Source organism: Calidris pugnax, unplaced genomic scaffold (assembly GCF_001431845.1).
Source record: "Calidris pugnax isolate Ruff unplaced genomic scaffold, ASM143184v1 scaffold69, whole genome shotgun sequence".
Lineage (NCBI taxonomy): Eukaryota > Metazoa > Chordata > Aves > Charadriiformes > Scolopacidae > Calidris > Calidris pugnax.
The window spans coordinates 9,139,739-9,159,251 of NW_015090859.1; the positions used below are offsets into that span (position 1 = coordinate 9,139,739).

The 19,513-nt window shown below is 36.7% G+C and overlaps 1 protein-coding gene across 8 annotated transcripts in view; it reads left to right on the forward strand.

The window, feature by feature from the left end:
- Positions 1-287: 287 nt before the first annotated feature.
- DOCK9 (dedicator of cytokinesis 9) overlaps positions 288-19,513 on the forward strand; it is a 112,375-nt gene continuing 93,149 nt past the window's right edge. For 4 of the 8 annotated variants that reach the window (XM_014944145.1, XM_014944140.1, XM_014944141.1 and 1 more), the window contains exon 1: positions 288-895. In XM_014944145.1, the coding sequence (XP_014799631.1) occupies positions 734-895 (162 nt within the window). In that variant the 5' untranslated portion in view covers positions 288-733. Of the gene's footprint in view, positions 896-12,494; positions 12,766-19,513 lie in introns of those variants that run through there. The other 4 variants (XM_014944142.1, XM_014944147.1, XM_014944146.1 and 1 more) reach the window with 2 other exon arrangements.

Consider the following 19,513-nt stretch of genomic DNA (forward strand, 5'->3'; position numbering starts at 1 on the left):
CTTTGCATGTGAGGAAGAAAGGAAAAAGTAAAGACAGCCCCTTGTGGTTTGGCTGCACTGACAACAGCGTGCTGATAACACACAGATTTGATTGAAGTAGCTTTACGTGAAATGTTGGGGTTTTTTCCATAGCAGCAGTGATTGAGGAATGTTCCCCTCGTGTTTTGAGTTTTTTATTTTGAAGCTTTATGTTTCAAACACTAAAAAGCACATATAGGTCAAGTGAAGAAATGTTTGCCAGTACGAACTCTGTGCTAAGCATTCTGGGAGAGTGCTTTCTTGCAGCAGATGAGGATTCTTTGTGGCTGGCAGCAGAAACTGCAGCAGTATCTTTGCAGTTTCCTTTCATCTTTGATTATGTTCTAAGGATCTCTGAAACACAGGAGCTCTTTCCCTGACCCTCCGGAATATCTTTTCATCTCTGTTGCGGAGTATAGCACATGCTGAAAGCCTCCTATCTCCTACAGCTGAGCTATCCTTTGCTTTTCAGCACTCCCTGATTTTTGTCTTCTGCGGCTGGATTTTTGGCAGTGTTTGGCTTAAGCAAGTAGGATTACATTTCAGTAGCTGATGGTTTCTAGTCGAGGAACGTACTAAATGTCGGACACAATGAAGATGGTACAAAGAAATATTTCTGCGAAGCACAGGAAAATTATTCGAGCAGAGCAAAGGAAGAAGACATTCTGCAAATGCAATCAGGGCTGCTAGAAATGCAAAATTCAACAGATTTGGAATGGGTTGCACTACAAGTGTGGTTCTGTTTAAAGGCATTCGTACAGTTTTTGAGAGAAACTGTGGTTATATTTGCAAACAGCAAGGCGAAAACAATGCCCTTGAATACACAGCGTTCAGCTTGCCAAATGAAGATTCAGGAATATTGATTCATTCATCCCTGGTAAATACAAACTTGTTTCATTAATAATTTTATCTACTAATTAAAGGCTAAACTAAAAACAGTATACCATGTTTATTTAACATCTACTGTATAGAGACAGGAATATATTTTGTCCTGGTATTGTAGGATGTTAGTGCATCTATGAAACATGTAATACATGTGTGTATGCAGTTGTAACGTTAAAGCTTATGATTCATATTCATTATATCATTTAGACTTGTATTGATAGCTCAGTCCATAAACAGGATTGTTATAGAAGATTGTCTGCTGTTCGATCTTTCTAAGCATACTTTTGGAATGTATTTGGCACTTCAATTGAAGAACAACAGATGATTATGTTATTTGGAAAAACTAAGGAATGCATTGCTGGGACAACAGCAACCCAGGATTTAAGGGTTTTTTTCTTTCAGATGGATTTGAGTACATTGTGTTCTTTTCTTTTTTTCTCTGAAGCTATTCTATTTCTGTTTAACTTACTGAAAGGGTTACAGGAGCATTCTAGAAGAAAAAAATTATTAAAGGGAGTAATAACTGTTTTCTGAACCTGCTTTGCTCTCAAAGGCTTTTTTAGGTGTTGCCCGACGCAAAGAAAACAGGCTTTAAAGTGAGACTGTCTTCTTTGTACCCCCCAGGTTAATGACGCATTTGTGCGTCAGATGTATTGCATTTAGGCTTGAGGGGGTGGAATTGCAATAGCTAATGTGCACTGCTTGCTTCAGAATTAGGCTAGTTAAGGATTTCGATATTTATTTAAAAGAATTGGGGGTTACTTGTTAATTGCATTGTCACTGGCTAGATAGTTGGAATAAGAGGGGTGTGGTACTGGATAGATTTTGACAAGCTTGTAGTGCCTGCTGGCATACCCATGCTGTGCAACTGCAGTTATGGAAAGCCTTTAGAAATTTCACAAAGCTTTGTTGTTCAGGTCTGTTCTTGCTGAACTCAAGTATAAGAAAAAAAAGGGGTGGGTGTGTATGTATGTATCTGTGTGTGTGTGTATATATATACATATGTGTGGATATATATGTATGCATATACACACATGTATATATTTCTATACATGGATACATACTCATAAGCTTCCAGGAAAGAATACAGAATAATCTGAACTATCTTCAGAAGCTTATGATAACTTAGAGTACATATGTTAACCTTCATGATAGTATTGCATTTTATAAATTCTTAATATGGTTTGATATTAAAAATAAAATGGCTTCCTCTAGAAATTAGAAGCCTTTTTACACAGTTAGCCATTTTTAAGTTAGCCTCATGCACATGGTTATTACATGTTTGTTGAACTCTGGACAACGAATACTTTCAGTAACTTTTGTACTCCACTGAATTTAGGACCTAACACCGTTCTGGCCTTAAATTCTACATATAGTTAGATGAGTGAATTTAGAAATACTTCTTTAAAAATATAGTATGAATTACTGTCACTTGGAGGTTGCAGTGAAATTTTAAAAATTGTTTTCATTGTGGGGTTTTTTTTTCCTCCTTCTTTGTTTCATGTGGTATTGTTCCAGCAATAATTTCTCTTTTAGTCCTACAGAATTGGTTTGCAAACTGGCAAGATTAAGCACTAAATGTGCTTAGTCTGCCATTTACAACCGAAGTTCCACATCTGTCACTTAGGATGTTGGTTTTTTTTCAGCTCCAAAATTCCTAGATGCTCCAGGATGTTTTTTTTTTTTCAGCTCCAAAATTCCTAGATGCTTTTAAGTAATGATACTGGTTTTCTGGATTTTCCTGTAAGGCTTTGTCAGCTTGGTTTAACTGGAAGTGGTGGATCAAGATGAGTTTCTTCCTGAAGGTTAGTGTGGAATAGTGTGCGGAATTGAGGGGTCAGAATGAGTTCCTGCTCGTCCTACTGGACTGGTGTAGTCCATAAGAACAAGTGTCACAATTTTACAAGAAATAAAATGGGACTCCTTTAAAAGGTTGCACTCTTGGTAATCAAGAGCTGGCACTGGCTATCGCTTTCTGAGATGTTTGAGGCGGGGGAGCAGTTACTACTGAGTTGCCCATGAAGAGTGGAAGGCTGAATTCTCTGAAGAGTGGGAAGAGGGGAAAGATACTGCAGTCCTGGCAACAGTGACAAGTGCTTTTATGAAACGTGTCTGAGTTATATACCTACAACTCTTAAATTATATAATATTTGTACTCTGCTGTAAAAGCTAATTTGGCCAGCTCTTTCCCCTCTGATGGGTTGCTTTCAGGAGGAGAAATTACTTTGCTTCTTGCTGAGAAGCTATGCAGGGAGGTGAAGGCTGCAGGAATCCTCTCCTCTGAAGAGAAGCTGTACAGCCAAGACCGAAAGAAAGCGGCAGTGTGTCACTTCCCTGAGTTTTCTTTTGGTGGTTATTGCAACAGATGCAAGCGTGGGCGTATGGCTTCACCTATCTGTCTGTGCTCTAACACATATTTGACCTGCAATTTCTCACCTCTGCCTTTTTGGCTGTACCTGCTCTCTGGTCTATTTAGATATTTTGGATCAAATATTTCCTGATATGGAGCTGTTGTCACAACACCAGTGAATTTCAGGGAGTCGTTTAATTTAAGAAAACGATGATTCTCTTGCAAAACCAGTGTTGAAAATCTGTGAAGATTTCCTGTGAACAGAAAGCTCTCAGGAAGGAAAAATCTCCAGTTCTGTAAAGAAATAAGGAGGCAGAAGTAATTGATTTAGCATACATTTTTCTTATTTACCCTGTAATCCAGAGGTCAGGAGGTTATATCTAAAGGCTAATTAAAGTTTTATCTTAAGCAGGTCTGCTCTTTTGATTGCTTGAAGGAAAGATAGAATGAAGCTTTGGTGAGAACATCTGCTCAGGAGTACAGTTTATTTCTATCGGTCTGATGTCATTCAAACTCACAATGAAAATGCTATATCATATGTTTGGGAACATTTCTAGCCTGTGACATACACTTTATCTTGCAAGAACACAGCATATCTTAGGATCTTTAGGTTCACATGGATAAGAATCAATTATTTTAGTAAAAGATTATAAATTTAGTTTGAGATGCTATTAAAAGTTGCATAAAAATCAATGAAAATATTTTTTCCCCAAATGTCCACCTAGGGCATATTATTTTCTGCAAATATTGAGAAAATATTCTAATTTGTTTAATTTTGTATTAAGCTAAAGGATACAGTTTCAAAATATTTGTTGTATGCTTGACCTACATTACTTTGTTTTGATTTTCCTATGACTTTTTAAAAATCATTCTCAGAATGATATTACATGTTATTTCTGCTGTGCTGCAGTATCTTAGACTTAGGAGTGTTTTTTTTTCCTGGCCTTTATTTTTATATTCAAATTCAATTTTTTGGTATTCATAATATAACCAACGACTATCTAAGAGTGAAGTATTACTGTACAGTTTAGGGCCTAAGCAGCTGTTTCAGATGGTAGACAAAGATGGAAAATAAGCAAGGAAGAATGATGTGGTGACAATAAAACTAATAACATTTTTAAAGTTTGGGGTTTGCTAATAAGCCCTTTAAAGTATTCAGTGAAGGAAGAGACTAGGTGAGTGTGCCAGCAATGCCCATGCAGGAGACAGAAAATTCTACCGAGACAGACTGGGCTGAAGGACATTAACATTTTTTTTTTCTTTTTATTTGTCTAAAGATTGCAGAAAGCAACTTGCTTTCTTTCCATGCTTGATATGTTTTCTGCTCAGTTTGCTTCTAATGGCCTATTTAACACTGCCATTTCTCTCATTAAGCTTTAGCACCTTGTAGTTTGGTAAATCTAGTTAAGGTAGTTCAGTAGCTCCAGCGTGTGCAAGGTGTGGCCTAGTTATTTGAAATAGTCTTTAAATTTATTAAGTCTGATGTGGAAGATGTCCTTAATTTGAATAAATGTTACTTAATTTGTGCTTACACAATTCTTGAAGAAATGCAGGGCATTTTGAAATAGTGTATGTGCAGCTTTTAATAGGGTAGATTTAGGTGTTTGCTGGAAACAACCACTAGCCTTATATTTTAGTACCTGCAGTTTTTTTTAGTCCATGTCACCTGTTAAACATAACAGCAACATCATCACTAGGTGTTATTGAGTTTTTGTGTGCCTGCTGTTTCTGTGCTGCTCATGAGTCACTTGGTTTATTAATAAACTGTGACATCTTTAAGATATACCAAAGTCTGTGAATGTGTGAAGATTGGTTAATGACAGCGGTGAGCTATGGCATTCCGGAAATAACTCCACAGTAAACATTCTAGCTGTAAATATTCTTATTTCAGAATAATATTAAATTGTATGGGTTTATGATTGATTTTTTAAAAAGATTTCTCTTGATTTAACTGTGAGGTGTTTGAAAATAAACCTTAAAACCTTTGTTTGGTAAAAAGCCTTATGTTAAGGCTGTCTGAATTAACAGATTAATATCAACTTGTTTATTTATAGCAGAAAATTTTAGTAGAAATAAAGCAGAAATTTTTAAAGGAGAGAGATCTAAGGAAGTAATTCTGCTGAGTTAGTGGAAGTTGTTTTTTTTAATGTGCTTAAGGAGCTTATGCAGCAATTCTCTAATGGTATGCAGGTAATTTGTATGGCTTAGTCTGTTATTTCGCTCTCATAACTTGCTTCAACTTGTAACTGTATTACAAGTGACTTTTATTCATCAGCAACTGGAGCATTAGACCTCATTAAGCCTCTTATTAAGGAAGAACAGACATGTATGGGTACAGCATCTAACTGTTGCATAGTTTTTCATGGGTCAGTTGAATGAGAGCATTTCTTTAATCTCCTTTCATCTTGCTGCTTTGGGTGAATAAAAAGCTGGTGTCTTATGTGCTGGCTTGTGGTTTTGGCTAAATCTCCTGATGGTGTCTGTAGACTTTTTGTTTGTTTGTTTTGACCTTTCATTAGACTCCTTTGGGAAGAATGCTCAAATGTCTCTCTCTGGTGTCCCTCTGCCCTTTCAGCAGGGGACATTGCAGCACAAATAGACCAAACGCGTAGCTCTTCAGCAAATGTGCTTCTTGGAAAGATGCACGTTAGAGGAATATCAGATATAGGTTGGGCAGGGCACTCACTGCACTGGCATGCGAAATATAAGATGAAACATTGTATCTTCAGAGAAAATTCTTTAAGACTGAGGATAATATCTGATGGTCCAGTCTAAATGCAAAGCCACTGTTTGTCCATGCCAATATATGTTGGACTAGCACAGAAAGACATCCGACCCAAAAAATATGGCATTAGGTTGCATCAAGGTAGAAAGTCCCCCAACCCCCCCAAAAGTGACTTTAAAGCCTTATATGATCTTAAGGAATGGGAAGAAGACTTCCATGGGGGAGAAGCTGCATTGGGTGATGCTTTTGAGACTAGAATCTAGGCTTAGGGAACACATGAAAGTGAACTGACTTCTCTGCTCTTTTTTCCTGATTACTACTTTCTTCCACCTGCTTTAGGAACAGCCTGAAATGCTCATTTGAATCATCTACAGATCCAGGTATCCTACTCTGTCATAAAATTGGATGCACTTAAGGTTGGGAGCCAACTGCTAACTCTTGCAATGTTCTTGCTTCTTAGAACTCTACAGTGTGAAGTCCAAGACAGGTTTATATTTCAGTTCAGAGGCAAACCAAGATGTACTCTTACTTTAGCCCAAGGACAGAGGTGAATTAACAATCTCCTCAAGGAGCAAATTGCTATTGGAAAAAGTCTTGTAAGATTGATATTACACAGTGGGAAGACCCCTACCTCAGGTTTACTTGGCACAGAACTGCTTCAGTTTGTGAGATCTTCAGACGTGGGGTTCTGACTTGCTTTTTGTCTTTTGTTTGGTGTCTGCGCCGTCCTATTAGTTTCTGATAATTGTAAGGTAGAGGTCCAGGTAGAAAAGAAGCCATCTTTAGACTAATACTGTTCTCACGGTCAGTCTGCTTGTACATGTCCTGTCACTAAGGAGGTGTGTCAGAACAGTAATTAAATCTTGTAGCATAAGCGTGGTTTTAATCTTGAAGTCTCTTATTCTGACTAAATTTTACTATTTTCTTTTTTTTTTTTTTAATCTTTCTTTTTTCTTTCCCCTGGGACCATAAGGAAGTCAGGTTTTCCCTGAAAACGGAAAGATGCCTGCTAAGATGGTACGAAATTAACCAGTCACCTGAGAGTCAAACAAGTGCATCTTAAGTTGATACTTCTTACATAACAGTATGCAAAACTGTGACATGAACAAGTTTTAAGTTAATCTGTGTTTTGCTGATCTCCACTGTGATTTTAAACTATTTTATTTCGTATTTGTCACAGAGTAAGAGTGTCCAAACTAGGGTACTGTATCTTATCTGACAGATAGTAATGTCTAGCTGAGGGATATTAATGAGATATGCCATGTTGGTGTTAACAACTTTAGTCAAATTCTTATTCCATGAAATAAAGAGCTTTAAAAAATGTATTGTACAAATGAATTATGGACCAATTATTATGGACCCAACAGAGGCACTGATTGGGACAATCCTTTAACTTTGTGCTGCCACTAAAACAGGCAGATCAGTTTTTGTTCCAGCTTCTTGAGTACTAATACAGACCTGTACATTGATGTTATCTTTTTTCATCAATGTAACCTACTAATGTAGAGACCTCTTCAGTGTGGTATCTCAGCATCTTTGTCCTGTTCAGACTACTTGAACCTCTTCCTAAAAATAATGTTTTGAGGGTAATTTTAACTGTAATCCAAAATTTGAGATTTGTATGATTCATTTTGATATAGGGATGCCTCTCCAAAGAGGGATTGTGATTCTGCCTATTCCAGAATGGGCTTAATTCTTGCTTTGCCAAGGCAAATCAGTGATTGGAAGTATTTTAGTTACAATGTTGACGATATGAAAAAGCACGTAATCGTAGCACACTCATACTTGTGTCTTGTGCTTTTATCTCCTTTTCTTTTTTCCTTCTTTTTTCTTCTTTTCTTTCTTTTATGGATCATTTTCTTGCTAAAGAATGGAGTCCATATTGGTGTGACTGCAAGCTAACTTGTTCGCAGTATTTGCCATAGGAGGAATGAGTCTTTGTAAGGGACTTTTTTGTGACTTTTTGTATTTCTTCTGAATATAATGTGCATGACAAGGAATCAGCAGGTGAATTGCATGCTGTATTCCATCTGTTATCCCTGTCTGAGCCTATCTCTTGTACTTGAATATACATAACGTGAATATATTCTTCCAGGGCAAGTACATAACTTGGTCACTTATGAAAGTGGCCAGCTTTTGGCAGTATTAAGATGTGTATAGCTGTAACACGGAATCTTCCACTGACATGTGAAATTTTATGCCTTTAATACAGCTGCAAGGCAGGCTGCCAAGTGTGGGAGGGCAGTGCAAGAATATCTCTTTCTAGTACAGATGAGAGCAGGAAGTATCGCCTTTTAATGATGCTTGTCATTCTGATAAAAGTGGGTCCATATTTTCATATCAGCTACTGCCTTAAAAACCCACCCTAACCCAAAAACCAACGAATCAAAAAAAAAAACAACCCACCCCAAAACAAAGCATCAAAATCCCTCCAGTCATCCATCCTTCTAATTTTTGAAAGTTATTTGTTAATAATTTGCTGTAAGTTGCCAGGAATTTGAAGAGCCACAAAGGAGTAGAGAACAGATGTAGGGTTTTAGTAAATGATGTTGCCAAATCCTTCTGTTTTCACATATACAGGACATGCAAACCGGCAGCAGGATTATTCCTTCCTCCCCTTCTCCCCCTGGTTGCTACAGGTTAAGCAGCAGTTCTTTCCCTAGAACATCTAACAGAGACAAGTTTGATGGCTCCAATTATAGCTGGTCGATTTAGTGAAAGCTCATATTGGCCACTCAACGTGGTTCAGTGATCTTGATGAAGGTTGTAAGTGGGACTTGGAGCAAAAGAAGTGCCGTTAAACCGAACTGCTCAGGTTTTAGCCTGTTCCTGCAGCGAGGCTGGGTAGTCACCCTTTCTTCCATAGAAGTTCAGAGGAAATTCTCTCATGCTCCCTGTTCTGTTGCTATCACTTATCTATTTGTTTTGTGGTATTAAACATTAGGAAAGCAAGCTTTTGGAGTGAAAAGTGATTTGAAAGAATAAGAGTGTGTATGTGGGGAACTTGTCTTTTGGGCAGCAAATTTGCTGGATGAATCACAGAGGTATCTGGGAAGACTGAGAACTTTTTTTACCAATATAATTTTGTAAATACATACGTAATTCCTTAATGCTATATGATGCAAGAATAAAGAGACAACTATTTGGCAGTTGGAACTAATGTGAAAAGCACTGTTGTTAAAAGTACCATGGGACATCCTTCAAGCCACTGCGCTTGTAAAAAGATGAAATGCATTGTTTCCGTAATAATCTGAGTTATTTTGCAGATAGGCCTTGATTTAGCTAGTAATTTCCTGCAATTTTGATATTCTTTTTGTACATGCACTGTTTTCCTGGATTCTCTGTTGATCCTTATTCAGGTAATCCTGATATGATGACGAATTGAGTACTTTTTTTTTTTTTAATTGCAGTTAAATAGCTTAAAACTACGGTCATGTAACTAGTTGATAAACTTTCCACATGTCAAAGTCCTGTTTTCCATCTTTTGCTTTTTGAATCATAATGTGTTATTGGTAAAAATTTTTAATATACCTCTTTAATCAAGTAACTTACATCTTTTTGTCAGTGGGGTGCCTGGCTAAGCAGTATATCTTCTTTTTATTTTTTTCTAAGTATTTTCCTGTGAATTAAATTATTGAGGTAATCACTAGGTCCTCAGCAGAAAATAAATGTTGGAAATGCACATCAATTTAGCAATTAAGGTCTGTTTCATGCAGGATGTAGCTCCGGAGGTACTGCTTCACACTTTTGTTGTTGTTAAATAAAAGAACCTCCTCTAACGGTATATGTGCATTAATGAAATGCAAGCTAGGAATTATATTAACCATTCAGTAGGAAAAAAAAAACTTCTGTATTTTTAAACCGATGTTATGAAAATGTTGACTTATTGACCTTGTTTTTGTCCTTCATCATGTTTTGAGAAGAATAGGGAGAATAATGAGGAAAGAAAATCACGGTTATACTAAATTTAAGTATTTTAAAGATGCATTCAAGAGAATTACCAGACCAGAATAAAACAATGTTGTAGTTTAAAAGTAGAATCCTTTGCTAAATTGACCAGAAGAAATACTATTTAAAGTGTATAATATTTTTAAGTCTTTATTAGTGTAAGCGTTTGCAAGTGCCTTGTGCATTTCTGGCTGCAGTTAAGTATAATTGCAGCCCATCTCAATGAAACAAATTCCTGTTTGGCAGCTGCATCCTCAAGTAATGGTATAATTTAGTCTAAGCTGTTCTGTACTTCCGTTTTCTGAAAACAAAAGGGGCTGGTGCAAAATAAAAGTAAAGTGTAACTACATGTTCTTGAGCTATTGTCTACCTTAATTTACACAGGAAGATCTGTTTTTGTAAAATTGACTAAACTGCTGGTTTCTTTCTTAACTCTTAAAGAAGCTTTATAGAGTGTTGCTTTCTGGAGTTCTGTGTCTATATATTAGAGAGACTGCTTAAAATGTGAATGTATTGAACTTGTTTTTCCCAGAAAAAAAAGACAAGCATAGTAAATTGTTATTGTCTTGACCAATAGTTAATCTTATACTTTCTTTCAGTCCATTCATAAGAAACGTGCTTGCATTGTGGATGGGATGGGCAAACTCTTGGTCAGACTCAATTTCATGATTGTAGTAAGCTGAAATAGCAGTATTTTATGCAGGTGTGAGAGCAGAGAGAAGGGGAGAGAGAGGAATATTAACATCTTACTCTAGGTCTGAATGGTAAGAAACCTGTGCCTGAAGTTGTGCCTTCTTAAAAATACTAGCAATAAGAGAGGATATTTGAGCTTCTCCATAGCTCGATCTGCTTTCTGTAGATTAAGGTGACTTTCTCTTCTATTAGAAAATAGATAGAAATTCATGTCAAGTTAAATTTAGGATGTCAGTTATATTGAAGTGAGATAATTAACTGTCCAAAGAAGTGGAGCAGAGTTGAGAATTGAATGAAGGTGGTGGCTTAGTTTCCACAGCTGTCTGGCTGTTCTACTGGACAGGGAGTCTAAAATAGGGATGTGCTTCTCTGGAGAGTTGAATTTTCTCTCAGATGTATTTTTGTTTGGTAAATACAGTCACTGAGGTTTGTGCACTTGGAGATTGCAACTCATTAGTGTTAAGAAGAAACAAAGGGAAAACCAAAATACCCCTCTCAAAAGCTGGAGAAAACTGCTCATCACAGTTTACTTTTTTCAGGAGGAATTTAACATACAATCATATGCTAAAACTACTGCCTGGGAGAGCTGGTTAGTCAAACCTTCAAAATTACCAAACTATCAACTAGGTTGCATGCAAAATTGCTTTGCACTACAGTAAAGAATTGTACAGATATGATCCTGATAAAAATTGCTGCCTCTTATTTTGCAAGTGTGTGTACGCTCAACAGTGTCTGTAAGTAGCAGTAGAGTAGAAGAGTAGATTGGGTTACACAAGCAATGTTGAAGCATGACTTAAGTGTATGTGGCAGTTAAGGACAGGAATGGAAGATACTAACCACTGAGCACTGTGTAGCTTTGAATGAAAAGGCCAAGAGACATTTCTGAAAACTCTTCAGAAGATAAGGAGACACTCTCCCCCCCCCCAACAGGTGTCTTGTGCTGTCAGCAGAGAAAATCTTATGGAAGTTGAAGCCAGCAGCTGATGGGTGGCTGGTCTTCATGGCTGGAGAGCTGAGGTTCTCTCACGTGACTTCAGTCAAAATATGTGAAGATTTTGTTGCACTGTCTTTTCAGTATTTTTTTTTTTGTTGTTTTTTTGGAGGATGATCAGTGATGAACATCTACAATGCTGGAGGGAGGAATAAGCTGAGAGCATTAATAATGTGCAAGACAGAATTGAGCTGAAGCAAGGAAAGGTTGAGGGAGACTGAAGTAAAGTGCTTAAAAGTTGAAGGTATAAAGGATGGTGATGTGGGGTTAGTTTTATTTTTGAGTTAATATCTTTGTAGAGTATATAAGATTTTTACTGGGAAGATAATTTGATGTTAAGGTAAATTTTTAATGTGGATTTAGCACCAAGATTAAAAAGAGCATCCCCTCCCTACTCCTAAAAAAGAGCATAGTATCTGTTTGGGGCATTGGTCCTGGAGAATGTACTTGGTTAGTGGCTGGTTGTTGATAGTACCTGACTAAGTGATATTAATGTTAAAAAAAAAAAAAAAAAAAAAAAGTACTTGGTTAGTGGCTGGTTGTTGATAGTACCTGACTAAGTGATATTAATGTAAAAAAAAAAAAAAAAAGAAAAAAGGTAGCACTTAGAGTTTTATACTTCTAAAAGGGCCCCCCAGTTGTCAGTAAGTGGCTAAATTTTGCAAAAAAAAATATTTTAAAATATTGAAGCCTTGATCTGAGAAATGCTGTAAAAGACTTGAACTGTTTTACGTGCTCATTTTAGAAATGCACAGTCTCTTTTGTGTTTGACTCATAACCTTAAGGCATTAAAATGGATCCACCTTTTTTTTTTTTTTTGTTCCAGAGGAATACAACGTGTTTAGGGGCTGGCCTTAGAGTCTGTCATGCATTCCCACCATGACAGATTTAGCAAACTGCAGCTGAGAAGTTAGACTAGTTTGTACTTTCTGCTCCTTGTGCTGTGGAAAAGCTATTGTTTTCACTGGATCACTGGCATGTTGATTACTTTGATGCCAAAAAGCATAGGCTTTTGCAGCTGTTTTCATTTTCAATCGAAGAATGCAGGCAAGAACAAACAGAAATCCTAAGAAAGAGCTTGTTATAGAGTCTCCGCAGCAGTCCAAGGATGCAGGTCCTTGTGAAGCAGAAGCAGAGAGTCCTGTGGTAGTGCTGGTAAGAATTGATTAAATAAGCTATCTCTTCCCTTTAATAATTCCAGTTCTGACTGACAGTGAAAAACTGCTTAATCTGACACTAATGAGAAGTTCTAGCATTGTTACTTGCGAAGGAGGTGTGTTTAAGATTGAGGTTTGATTCTTTGTGTGTTGTCTGCCTTTTAATTAATTTTTGCTGTTCTGGTTTACCAAATCTTTCATTCTCTCTGAGTGTGACTTTGGAAATTGGTTTTCATACTAGCTGCTTTTCAGTGTCTGTTCTGTCTAGCATAGTTGTACACCTTTTGAAACTAGCATGAAAACTGCTTACGCTTTAGAATCCATTGCAGCACCTCTATTTTTTAACTGCACAGCATAGCTTTCAATTAAAATATATTTGAACTCTCTAAAGACTGTATGTGCAATGGTTAAATTTTACTTAAATGTTCAAAGAACTGTCTAAGTAATTCAGGTGTACTTCTGTTAAAGGATCTATTTTTCAATGCACCTTATTTAGGAATTGAAAGTTTTAAAGTAGCTTCCCGTGGGTGAAAGGGGAATATTTCTATATGTGGGGGAAGTAATCAAATAAGAACTTTTTTTTATATACATCCCTGCACACTTAGTTCTGTTGGAATTTTAATAGTACAGCAAGAGAGCATAATAAACAAGCTGTAATGAATCCACCAACTCTCTCCAGCTAGGACAATAAACCTTTTCAAATAACAGAGGAGGATTGTTAAACTGATAATTTATATATCAGTAGAAAGAAGTGCTTTGATAGTTCTTACTAAAATTCCAATTTTACTTAGTACTATCTAATATTTAATTGCTGAATTAAAGGATGACAATCTCCTCTTTGTTTGGCTGTGGTTGAAGTTAGTGGGAGCTATGATGCTCAAATTATGGTGTCTCCCCCTTATTTGAGCTTCATGCTACGCATTTAAGAATTGAACTAAAACATTTTGGCTATCTATATTTAGTAATACACATCTGTAATTATATGGGAATTGTTACTGTATATAACTGAAAACTTACATGTGTGTTAGTAAGACAAATTTTGTTTCCCTTTGCACTGTTTTCTTTAGTTGCGTTCTATTCAGAGTAGTTGTTAGTAAAACGTGGGGCTTTTTTGTATGGGTGTGTTCTGATTTCTGGTCCAGATTTTCATCAGTACAATATGAGCTAATCTTGTGTGTGCTTTCCTGCCTTTGGAATGTTTTACTTTATTTAGAACTGTTTTTATTCCCCCATGAATACTCGGAGAGGATATTAGTGTTTCTGCAGATACTTAGAGTACTGCAGTTGATCAGGAAGTGCATGTACTAACTTAAAAAAAAGAAGTATAAAACATTACTGTGTTTACTTATAACCATTTATGAAGTACATCCTTATAATTTTCGCATGTACTAACTTAAAAAAAAGTATAAAACATTACTGTGTTTACTTATAACCATTTATGAAGTACATCCTTATAATTTTCTGGGTAATACTTAATTTAATGTTCATGGATTAATATAGCTCCAGTGTTTGCTCTTCCTTTTTTTCATTTTCAGATGAAGTGGATGCATTCAAAACAAAGGTCAATATTTCAAGGGAAGAACATTTAGGTTCCACATAGGTCACTTAAAAAATGTCTTGGCTGTCATTTCAGTTGCTATTTTGGTCTTAATCTGTTATATATATAGACAAGCATATATATGGCATATAATTATAGATGTTATAATATCCCTTTTTGCTTCTGCTTTTGTCTAGTTTATTGAGGAAAACTAGATGAAATGGTGCAAGGACACTTGGCACGAAGTGTACTGCTAGGCATGAAGCAAAAGTAGGGCGCTATGTTTCATTTAACACCGACATTTGGGTCTGTTTCTATCTCATTGAGTTGTGATGTTGCAGTAGATTTTCACTGCCACAGTACAAGTAGGTGTTTTCTCAGTGCCATGGGGTGTAGTAAGATAATAAGTAAGACTGATAATGTCGCTTGTTTTCTGGGTTAGAAACCTTAGAATTGTATTAGATGGCAATCCTCAAAAGCATTTGGAACAGGAGCTTCTGGCTTACTCGAGTAATACTTCTCATCGACTATTGCCTAAAACATTCTTTCAAGTGTGGGTGTATTCCTTTTGTATGGGTAATTTTGATGTGATTTACGTAGCACTTGAGCTTTTAGAGTATTCTTTATAAATATGAGACGGAATCAGCTGTCGGAACTTCGAGGAAGCAACAAGCTTTTTGTGGTGTTCATTTGATTCCTTTAAACTTAGTTCACAGAGGGTCCGCTAGAGTATTGAGAGAACTGAGTGTAACTTTAAGCGTCCCATGTGATGCTGAAACAATGTTATTTGATTGAGTGCTGCGCCTAAATTAACATTCCCAGGATAGGTGCGTAGGTTCACAGAAAGAGTCATCTGCTGTTTGCAGTGCCAGTATGTTAGTACCTATTTTCTCTTGTTTTTCTGTGATTTGAATTAGATTGTGTCATAACTTTGCTTTTGAGGTTAACAAGCAAGAAGAGCCCACGGAGAAAGCATTTAGATTTTCCGGGTGGTGCCTCAAAACCTTACTTGGGATGAACTGCTATTGTGCTAGCTGTTGTGGAACTTACCAAATTAGCACACATGCTGTCCAGTTGCACTTAAATAATCATAAGTAGTAACTGCTTATCAAATCAGATGATGTTTCTGGGAAGTTAGAACTTTTGGAGGCCATCTCTCTGCTCGGAAACGCACTGGCAGTATGAAATGTAAGATACCGGAGCTCTTCTGTCCAGCAGAGAGAGCGTTGCCCAAGTGATTCTAGTGTTAGAAGTTTCTTTGATGATGAGAGAACTTTATAGAATGCAACGTGCTTATTTTACATCTGAAGGCAAAGCAAATCGCAGAGAAGGCTAGAAATTAAACAGCTGGAACTGCATCCATATTAACAATGTGAGGTAAATACTGTCAACACAGAAGGTGTTGTCAAAATGTGTGAGCTCTGAAAAGTGTTCTTGTGTTTAAATGGGCCTTGTGTTTAAATGACCTCTTATTTATAAGAGCACAATGCTTTGTAATTTAGTCTGTATTCACTGAGTTCTGGAAGCCCGTATTCTCTTCTGGTACAGCCCCCTGAAGACTTGGGTGAACAACAGAACAAGAGTTTTCAGGCTTTCGGGTTAACCTGAAAATAAATAAATAAATAAAATAATTATCATTTTTGAAAGGAACATTGTGTAAAAAAGCCTGTATAACTGTCTGCTCTTTATATGGCTCAATCTGTGTCTGTAGCCCCAGTAAGCACTTCTGATCTCTTTATATGAGCATGAGAACAGGTGACAATGCATTTCATTCTTTCAAGTCCTAGAGATTGAAAAGTTTTGAATTTGTCAATGAAAGCATATTGTTGCTTAAATATATGCACAGTGGTAGTTTTTCACATAAACCTGTGGCAGCTTATTCCCTCCCACTGCCTCAATGTTCACATCACAAAGTTAACCATACCTAAGAAAGGGGATAATGAGAAATGTAATATTTAAGAATATGCTCTAGGATACATATAGTTTTTTGAATGGATTTTTAAGTTGATTAAAAAAGTAACACAACCTAAGCAATTTATTTTGAGTTTATTGTGGTCATGGGTCAATAAGATACAGGGAGCTGTTACCCATGTTTAATATTAAATAATCTCTTTATTTGTCCAAAGTGGCTTCTCTCAAGCCAATGTTGAGAAATATGTAAAACCATATATTCGTCAACTTGTATGTTGTGTTGCCTGCTAGTGTTTGTAGATCCATTCTGCTCTTTATGGGGACTTGTTGATTTGCAGGTGTATTTGCCAAATATGCTTTTATAAAGTAAAGGATGTTTTGTAGCATAAGTTGAGCAATACTCAGCATGCTTAACCTGACCATCCTTTGTTTTGTGAGAAGGCAAGAGGAAGACAACATTTGTCTCAATTTAAACATACAAGAAAAAATGTACTCTATTTTTTCTGTAATATATATTGTAGGCAATCATTGAACTCTGAACTTAAAATGCCTTTTATCTGATGGCTTTTGACACTGCTTGATCAAATATATAAACCATAGTCTGGCAAATTAAAATCATTACCAGGTAGGTGTAATGACTGCTGTTTTGAAATGCTTGTTATTTCTGATAAGTTTCCATACCTATAATACACTGGCAAAAATTGAAGTGGTGTGGCAGATACTCTGCTGTTTTATCTTCCTCCATCCACAGCATTGGCTAGCCTGAGTGCTGGACCCCTGGAAGCCCTATGCTCTCAGCATTTTTTTAGATTACAGAAATAAAAATATTTGTTGCAAATTAATAGGAGGAGTTAAGCCTTGTTTGAAAGACTGACTTTTAGTACCTGTAAACTTGATTTTTTTGCACTTTTGACTGAGCTGAGTTTTATCTGTGTCAGCTGGTCCATAAATCATATCCAACAATACTGTTGTCTTTTATATTACATGGAATCATAGACCGGAAAACCTTTTTTTCGGAAGAAGAGCTTGAGAGAGAATCTGCTTCCTTGTGGTGTTGTAGGTTTGGCTAAATGCCAATGTCACTGTTCTGTTTATTGTTTTCTTTTTTTTCTTTTTTTTTTTTTTTTTCATATCTGGTTCAAACTGATAAAACATCCTCTTCCTTTTGAATCTGACAAATGACTAAGAAAGAAATGAGTAACGTTTTGGAGAAACTTAGGGAAATAAATTCTTCATGAACTTTTACAGAAATGATATTTCTGCAAATCAAGAGCTCTACTGATTAAATAGGAAGATGGTGTGGTTTTCTGGTACCACTATCTTTGTGTCCCAGTGACTTAGAGGAGAGGTGTATATTCGGGACCTCAGCTCCAGAGAAGCTTTGAAAGCTTGTCATGAGGGAGGATTCTTTTTTATTCTTGTATTTACAGCATGTAACCAAAATGTGGCAAAGATCATTTTCTTTTAAGATTTTTTTAATCAATTTCATGGTTATGTGGACCTGTTTTGTGACTATAGGGTAGAGATAAGCATTTGCAACCAATTGTGTGCTTTCTGAAGCTGCAGTACATGCATCTTTGGTTTTTGAATTGGCTGTGCTAAAGAAGTAATTTGCGTGTGTGTGCAAAATAATGAAATAATTTTAGTTATGCTTCTTTTAAAAGTAATCCTTTTCCTCTATTTTTTGGTAAAATGAGAGGAGACAGAGCTAGCTTTCTTCCAGTCTTCACCTGTTGCCTTCCCAAGAGAATTAACAGGAGGATGGTCATAGCTCTGGTCATAGCACCAGGGAGAAAAAGATGAAAATGCTGATCATGTGCAGCACCATGTAAAAATCCATGACAGGTTTGAGGTGACAGCTGTCCCTTGCTACCAGTTAGTGGAATTGGTGCTGTGATCTATCTGCTTGCTAGTTCAGACAATAGATGTCCTGCTATGTGAACCTTCTGACTGTATTGACCATATTTACCTTTCTTCTTTCCTTTAAAAGGCTTCCCAAATTGCATTTTAAGTATATTAAAATATGTAACCTGAATTAATATTTTTTAAAGACATTTTAAAAATTGTGAGCTGCACTGAAGCTGAGTAACAGAATTCAAAAATGCTTTTGCAGCAGCATTTAATGAGGACAGAGTTTCATGTTCTGCCTAGTAATCTGAATCTCTCCTGCTTCTGAAAGGGTCCCATCAGCTCCCATCTATTGACACAAGTGGTGATGCAGCCATCTGACCAGCATTTCAGAGACCCAGTCTGGATGAAACCTCACTGGTTGGGGGGAACCCTCTAAAGCCAGATCACTCCTAGTCTGTCTCAAAAACTGACTGTTCGGTTGCTGGTACTAGTGTGAGAAGGCTCCTGAATGTGCCATGAGAGAGTGTCCTTCTAGTGTCAGCCCTCCTTTCAATTAATTGAAGCCAAATCTTTAGCTAAAAGAAGACACTGGTTGTGCACACAACTCAAATGGTCTTTCTCCCCTGCTAATTTCTTAGACCCGATTTAATTTGAAGTTTTTATTTTTGTTTCTCCTAAAGATCAGTCATCTTGCACCACACTCGTATCAATCTGTCACTGCAACACATTGTGTATCGTTTTTCATGACATACTCTTTAGAAGGAATGGTCACCTGGTAAAGGCCACTTTGACCAATTGGACTAATCTGGCCATAGTAGTGTAGTAGTCTCTGAACCTTGTTTTAACGTAAGAGTATAATGCACAAGAGCTCAAGCTCAGCGATTGACAGGTGAGCATCTTGCTTGCCTGGATAGGCAGAGAGAGACCTGTTACTTAAGTTGAAAGTGAGAGAAAGGTGAGCAAAGGCTGTCTTGCTTTCTGAATGATAAGCTTCATTTGTGAATGTAAATATACTTCAAATGTACTTCATTTAAAGAGCAGTAAAGTTGGAGGGCCTCTTCAATACTCCATGTAATCCCCATCTCGTATACCTAAGGAAGCAAATTTATACTGGACAGTTGCCTTGGTGAAGAGTTGGAGAGTATAGGTGAAGTTACTGTAATTTCTTTGGAATCAGAAATTGTTATGACAATTTGACACAGTAGGACTGTTCAATGTGAAATTTTGTGAAAGAGTAATTTGGTAGAGCTTGCATCAAGGAAATGTGTGAAATTGTTGGGTGAAGAAGGTGCATCTAGCCTTCTGAGTACTAAGGAAGCTTGGAGCACACCATTTCAGTAGTCTGGAATTCATTGCAGCAGTCTGAATATTCAGTCAGACTTAACAAAGTTTTCCTGCATTCAAAATATTTTGTAGAAGTTGTATGTTAGAAAATGTCACCTTTCCT